This window comes from Salarias fasciatus, chromosome 8, assembly GCF_902148845.1.
Source record: "Salarias fasciatus chromosome 8, fSalaFa1.1, whole genome shotgun sequence".
Classification (NCBI taxonomy): Eukaryota; Metazoa; Chordata; class Actinopteri; order Blenniiformes; family Blenniidae; genus Salarias; species Salarias fasciatus.
Window position 1 is genome coordinate 809489 of NC_043752.1, and position 6952 is coordinate 816440.

At 49.1% G+C, this 6952-nt stretch overlaps 1 protein-coding gene across 1 annotated transcript; it reads right to left on the bottom strand.

The window, feature by feature from the left end:
- Positions 1–87: 87 nt before the first annotated feature.
- On the bottom strand, positions 88–4283 carry stx4 (syntaxin 4). The gene is made up of 10 exons (XM_030098728.1): positions 4089–4283; positions 3605–3691; positions 2902–3001; positions 2702–2776; positions 2567–2637; positions 2196–2304; positions 1842–1915; positions 1475–1612; positions 1269–1379; positions 88–1072 (listed from the first exon to the last, which is right to left on the bottom strand). Exons 1-10 carry the CDS (start codon positions 4116–4118, stop codon positions 995–997), a joined length of 873 nt encoding a protein of 290 aa, XP_029954588.1. The 5' UTR covers positions 4119–4283; the 3' UTR covers positions 88–994.
- Between the last annotated feature and the right edge of the window lie 2669 nt (positions 4284–6952).

A 6952-nucleotide genomic window follows, 5' to 3' on the forward strand; every position in this document is an offset into this window, starting at 1 on the left:
CACTGTTCTCACGGGTGACTCGATCAGATAAATAAGAAAATTGACTTATAGTCTGGAAACTCTGCTTTTGAAATGATGAAGAGCGGGACGAGTCCGACAGATAATTTATTTGTTTACAGGAGAATTGAGTGAAGACACAGTGACCAAAACACATGTACAAAATAAAAGCACAGAGCCTGTGGTTAAAGGTCCAATCAGAGCAGAGCGTTACAGGCCGAAGCTTCTCCTCGTCCCTTTAACAGTGTTAGTGCACGCTTTACAAAACCTGGCTGCAGCAGCTCACAAGGTTCAAATCATAAATACCAGGCGGGTAAAAGCAGGAGCGCCGCTTCCTGTCTGCGCTCTCACGGCCAAGCAACGGAGACGAGCGTCACACAATCATTTCTCTCTCTCACACACACACACACACACAAAAACATCTGTATTTACACTTCTTACATGGAGGCAGCCTGAAATTTCTTTCAAGTTTAAAAAAAAATCATCTGTATAAAGTTCATTTTAATCATCAGCAATAAAGGTTATGTACATTTATATTAGTCTGTCAAAGGAAAAGTCCCACTTTATAAAACTGATCTTTACTTCTCCAAATTCATCCAGAAGCACAAACATAACGACACAGTTTTCCTGAGTACAGTATGACCAGCGCCAGTGTTGGGTTTCCAATACTGCAGAGTGCCTTGCTCAAGGTCACTTGGTTCCTTTTTTTTTTTTAAAGAAGGGGGAAGGAGCGACGTAACAGTGATGAGAATCTCCTGGTTTTTGCTTTGCAGAACAGAAACTGTTCAGCACTGCCGGGAACGATTGTAGTCGTGAGTTTAAACACCGGAGAGCTTTTCTCTCCTCCGGTGACGGCGAGGATGACGATGATGATGAAGGGGCTGTTAGACTGTTAGAGGACGACCGATATGAAATGTGAAGGTGGGGGGCAAAACCAGCAACTCCACCCGCTCCCGAGTTTCCATGACGGAGGGGGAGGAGCCACGCCTGTCAGCCACTAAGAGAAGCTCGTCGCCACGGCGATGGCGATGATGATGATGAGGATGGCCAAGCAGATGGCGATCCAAACTTTTTTCTGCAGAAGAAGAAGAGCGACAGGCAGGTGAAAATCCAAACCAAAAATCCAGCGAAGAAGAGAAGTCAGCGGGAGGAAGACGCTCTGACAACGACCTGAAGACTCTTGTTAAGCTAATGCTAATCTGGGGCTGCGGGGGTTCCGGCCTGGAGCCCCCTGGTCAACAGGAGTTTGCCGACATGGCGACGGGCCGTACCTTGCGGGCCTTCTGCTGATAGGTGACGGCCTTCTCCGTGTTGTCCTTGGCTTTCTCGATGTAGTTGGACGTTTCCTTGATGTTGGCTTCGATGCTGTTCACCAGGTCCCCCTGCAGGAGACACGGAACCGTCACACCGAGCAGCGGGGGGGGCGGAGCAGGGCAGGGGGCGGGGCCGGCGGCGGCGGGGCCGGCGGCGGCGGTACCTGCGCCTCCACCTCCATGGCCAGGTACTGGAACATGTCGTGCAGGTCTTTGATGCTGCGCTCCAGCTTGAGGATCTCGTCGTGCCGGGACTCGATCTCGTTCAGCGCCTGCCGGGTGGCTTTGGCGTCGATCAGGATCTGTGAGACACGCAGCCCAGAGGTCAAAGGTCACACCGCCCTCACACCCTCTGACATCCTCCCAGCTCTCCGCTGGCCTCAGACTACGGCTGGTCTAGGCGCTGCCGGGGTTTCTTACCGGAGCCGCGGTCCCGTTTGAGCAGTAAGAGACAACAGGACACATCTGTCACCACCTCAGTTCACAGCGTTAACGGCGGCTTCCACCGCTGCCTCACACTCACAAACTCACGTTTTGGGTGAAAACATCCGTCTGTCCGCTCTCCAGCATGGAGTCCAGCTCCTCGTCGGTCACGTTGCTGCCGGCTGGAATCACAGCGTCGCAAACAGGACTTTAAATGACAGCCGGCCGATTAAACAGTGTGTCAACAGATCCATGTTGGCTGAAGACTCAACTGGATCCGACTGAAAGACTAGTCCAGAACTCATCCAGACTCTGATGTTTCACATCTTTACAGAGATTCATGACTCAGAGCACAGAAAGAGCAGCGCTGAACCTTCAGGTGATTTTAAAATCAAAACAGAAAGTGATGTGGCGGAGAGACGCGCCAAAACAGGAAGTGGTCTGAGCAGAGAGAGAACTCACTGATCTTCAGCTGCCGCTGGATCCGCTCCACGTTCCGCTCTCTGTACTGAGCCTGGATGGTGTTGCAGTGACCCATCAGCTCCACGAACTCCTTCGACAGGACGCCGTGCTGCAGGGAGAAAAGCACTGAGTGTCGCTCACAAACACAAACAACTCGTTCACTCAGCGTCCGGCCAAAGTCACATTTTTTCTCTAATTTACATTTGTTAAAAACGGTTTTAATAGAGAATAAAGATCTCCGTTTGAGCTCTACAGACTCAGACACTGAGCAACAGAACAGATATCTTCAACATCACTGATAAAACTGTAAATAATCTATAAAATAAGGTGATAAACTTTATTCTGAGGTGTAAAAGAAGCTGGAGGTGTACCTGAGTGCGCTGCATCCGGATGTGGAGGGGAACATATTTTCCATCCTCGTCTCCCTTCTTGGATTCGATACCTGTGAACAGAAGCTTCAGTTTCTGGGATGGAAACAGAAGAACCTTGAACTGAGGACGACTCACTCTTCAGCTTCTTGTGGATCTGGCTCGCCAGCGTTTTGATGTCTTCTCGCAGCGTCTGGAGCTCCTTCTTCTTACCTGCAGGGACAGAAAGTCTTCACTCACCCAGCAGGAGGTCAGAGTGAGGAGGAGTCTCGTGACCTCTGACCCCGACACACTGACAGCTGCTCGGTTTTTGGTTTTTAATGGCTGAGCTGACGTACTCTCGTCCGGCAGCGCCTCGCCCAGCACCGTCTTCTGCTTGTTCTCCAGGTCTGACACCATCTTCTTCAGTTTCTGCAGAGCTTCGTGGATTTCATGAGCCTGAGGACGAGAGAACCAGGATTCAGTCTGCTCTGCTGCACAGATAAAGCCGTCTGAAGAGCAGATCTTCTTCAAACGAGGCAGTAAAACTCAAAACACAAGACAAAATCAAAATAACAGAGAAATCCTGCAGCTTTCTCCAAAGGAAACTTGGTCCAAATACGAAAAACTTTATCTAATTGTGGCATTTTGTTTTTCTTGTAGCTGTGCATCACTGAACCGTGCAGCCTAACGTACTTTCTGCCTCGTGTGAAGTTACTGTCTTCACTTTGCTAAACGACCCAGTTCATGTGAAACAACCAACAATAATTCCCTTTGACTGAAGACTTCCACAACTACAAACACAAAACTAAATCTATTAGTCTTACATTTCCACACTTTCCATCCAGCGGCTGGTTGGTGGAGAAGTGGACTGACTCTCAATCAGAATGTTGCATGTTTGATTCCCCATCACCCCCCCTGTCCACTTGTTGAAGTGCTGTTGAGGAAGACACTGAACCTCAAACTGCATGGCAGCCGCTCGGGCGCTTTTACGCCCATCTCTGCAGTTTGACAGCTGAGTTTCATCCGGACCGCAGAGCTGACACTCTGAAGGACATTCACCTTTTTGAAGAACGCTTCGCTCTCCTTGTCATCCGGTCTGAACATCAGAGCTTTGCGCTCCTCGTCGTCGTCGGAAGCCTCGGCGTTCTGCGGTGAGATCGGAGAAACAGAGATGAAGCCAAAGTGGGGCAGTTGGGTGTTTTTGGAGTGTTTGGTGCAGCAGCAGCAGCAGCAGCAGCAGCAGCAGCAGCAGCAGCCGCCCTGTCCTGTCCTGTCCTGCCCTGTCCTGCTCTGCTCTGCTCTGTCCCTGTTCGGCCCGTGGAGCCGCTCAGTACAAACGGAAGTCACAGGGAAAGTTCACACTCGGGCTTATTAAACCACCAAACATGCTTATTTTGACCCGCCATTCGGGTTAGGTGTGTGGGATTCAATGATCCGAGCAGAATCGGAGGTTTAAACCTTCTTTCTCACTCAGTTGGTGAACTTCAGAAGCTAGCATGTTAGCGCTCAGCGGCTAAGGTTAGCCGCTAACTTTTAAACTCACATTTCCGAGCTCTTTGGTTCGGTCCCGCATTTTGACTCAGCCAACAGTTCCGGACAGATCCGCGGAAACGCTGTGTTGAATTTGATGAATTAGTTCCAAACTGCGAGATCGTGTAGACTTCAGTCTGCTGCCATTCAACAAGTGAACTACAACTAAACACCACTTCTTCTTCAGCGGCGGACAACACCCCGGACACGGGCTCACAGCGCCCCTACAGACTGTCATGGGAACTACAATACAACGATCTTCTTCTTTGGTATACCGGGGCTCACGGCATAGACATAGCTAACAGCGCCCCTATGCGCCATGAGCTGGAACTACACCAACTCGCGGCTCCCACGGACCTCGTTTACCAGAATCGGCTTTTATTGGCCAAGTTTGTGCATGGCAAGCAAGGAATATGACTCAGGTTTGTCAACCTCTATGAGAAGAAGAAGAAGAAGAAGAAGAAGAAGAAGAAGAAGAAGAAGAAGAAGAAGAAGAAGAAGAAGAAAAAGAAGAAAAGAAATAGAACAAACAGCAACAGGATATAAGGAAAGAGAGAAGGAAAGAGAGAGAACTGGAAATGATGTTAGAGAATAATGAGTAATGTAAATAAATATAGAAGCCATAGACTCAGCCGCTGTGCGCCGGTATATCCTTCCGCAGAGCACTGCACATGCGCAGGTCTGTGTGTATCAAAATGTTATTTTAATGGATTGAAAAGAAAACACGTCTTTTAAAATGTTTTATAACCATTCGGATTTACTTCACGTGCTAATACGCCGTCCCCTGGACCACTGTGAGGAGTATTTTGTCCACTTTCATCAGTCCGGCTCTGTCTCCTCTTCACCTCCAGCAGCTGAGCTAAGCTAACTACGATGCTAACAGCTGGGAGCCAGCAGCTGGACGAACGGACACAAATAGGTATTTATGAGCTTATCTCACTGTGTGAATGATAGGGATAGGGCGTGGGTCCCAAATCTTCGGAGTATTCTTTTAAGTGATTTGTTTTTATTTTTAAACATGCTTTTAATTAATATCCGAACCATTCTCGTGATAAAGGTGATTTATTTTCAACTTGTCATCTGTCCTTTAAGGAGAATAAATAGCTCTGGTTGTCTCATCCTGGTTGAACTGAGAGCAGCTTTTGACTCTTACAGCCACCAGGAGGCGCAATACACTTTTAAAACCCTAAGTGAGGAAACACACATAAAGAAATTAAGAACAATTAACTCTGAGAACATCTCAAGATGAAAATATTTCTTTTATTGCATGCTAATAAATTCCTCCATCTGTTCAGATTCAATTTTATTATGAGAGACGACATTACCCAAAATGCCACTCTTCTCATCAGTGGTGGGCTCCAGGTGTGTGAGCAACTCCTGAAGGATAAAGCAATCAGGCTGCAGAGCCCTGGTAAGACCGCTTCTTTAAAGCCCAAATACTCCAATAATCCACCTTTTTCAATGTTTTGCACCAGAATCCACCCAAATCATGCTTCCTTATCTGTTTCATCTTTACAATAAAGAAATATATTTATTGAAAAGTATGACAGTATCCCCCTGAAACGTGATTTAGCCCATTTGAGTTTACATTATTGCAGTTTTTCAGATAGATCACTTGGTGTTGCTCTTTCAGCGTGTAAAGCTTGATCTACCTTTTCCACTCAGCAAATAGAACCGTAGTTGCAAACATTGCTATTGTCGTTCACTAATTTATTCAAGCTCAGACTGCTATGCTCGTGTTTACTGCTCAAGCATTAATTCCCAGGGCAATTTGAATACTTTACTTTGGGAAATGAAAATAAAAAAACACAATTTTTGTACAAACAATCAGGATGTTGGACAAAACTGAAGGTCTTCGTGTGGCTCGAGTCATGGCCAGCTTTAAAATTTACTGTCTTGCATTATGTTAATATTTGTTAACTTCATTTGGAATTTATCCATCCATCAATCGATCTGTCAGTCGTGTTAGAATGAACTACATTTCCCATGATGCACCAGCCCACGTCATGCTGTCGAGAGAGCGAGAGAGTGAGAGAGAGAGAGAGGCTGGTCCAGCATCCTCCCGGACCCTCCGAGCGGAGCGGAGCGGATGACCGAGCGGAGCGTCGCGGTCCCCATCAGCGACATGAGGCGGATTTAATCCGGGGCCGTGTGTCGGTGTTTTGGCCGCAGCGCGATGCGCCCGCTGGAGGTTTAACGGAGATCTGACTCCCTCCCCTCCGTGAGATCTGCGGAGGACACGCAGAAAAAAACCCACGATGAAGAAGCAGTTCAACCGGATGAGACAGCTCGCCAACCAGACCGTGGGCCGGTAAGAGATGCGAGCCGCGCGCGCGCGGCGGGGCGCGTCCTGCTGGGCGCGTCCCGCGCGTCACTGCGCCTGAAAGCAGCAGGGATCGGCTGGTTGTGTGTGTGTGTGTGTGTGTGTGTGTGTGTGTGTGTGTGTGTGTGTGTGTGTGTGTGTGTGTGTGTGTGTGTGTGTGTGTGTGTGTGTGTGTGTGTGTGTGTGTTGCTCAGCTGGTTTGATCTGCATGAGGCAGTAACTGTCAGCGGAGCTCAGCGCGTTTGATTGATCAGCTCAGCAGGGAGGAGCGACCCGCTCGCGCAGGAGGATGGAGGCAGACATGGTGCACGAGACGCAGGCTGCTGCGTATGGACCAATGGCGGGGAGGCAGAGGGCAGCCGGCCTGCGTCCTGCCTGCGTCCCGCCCGCGTCCCGCCTCCTCTGTCTGCATCTTTCCTGCCGCCTCTGTCCGTCCTGCCTGGGCCCAGATGTGTTCTGGCATCCAGCTGTGGTCTCAGGTCATCAGAACTTTCTTTGAAAACAGTCTCCTGTGTTGGATGGCCCTCCGTCAGGGAGATCCCTCCTGTCGCTGC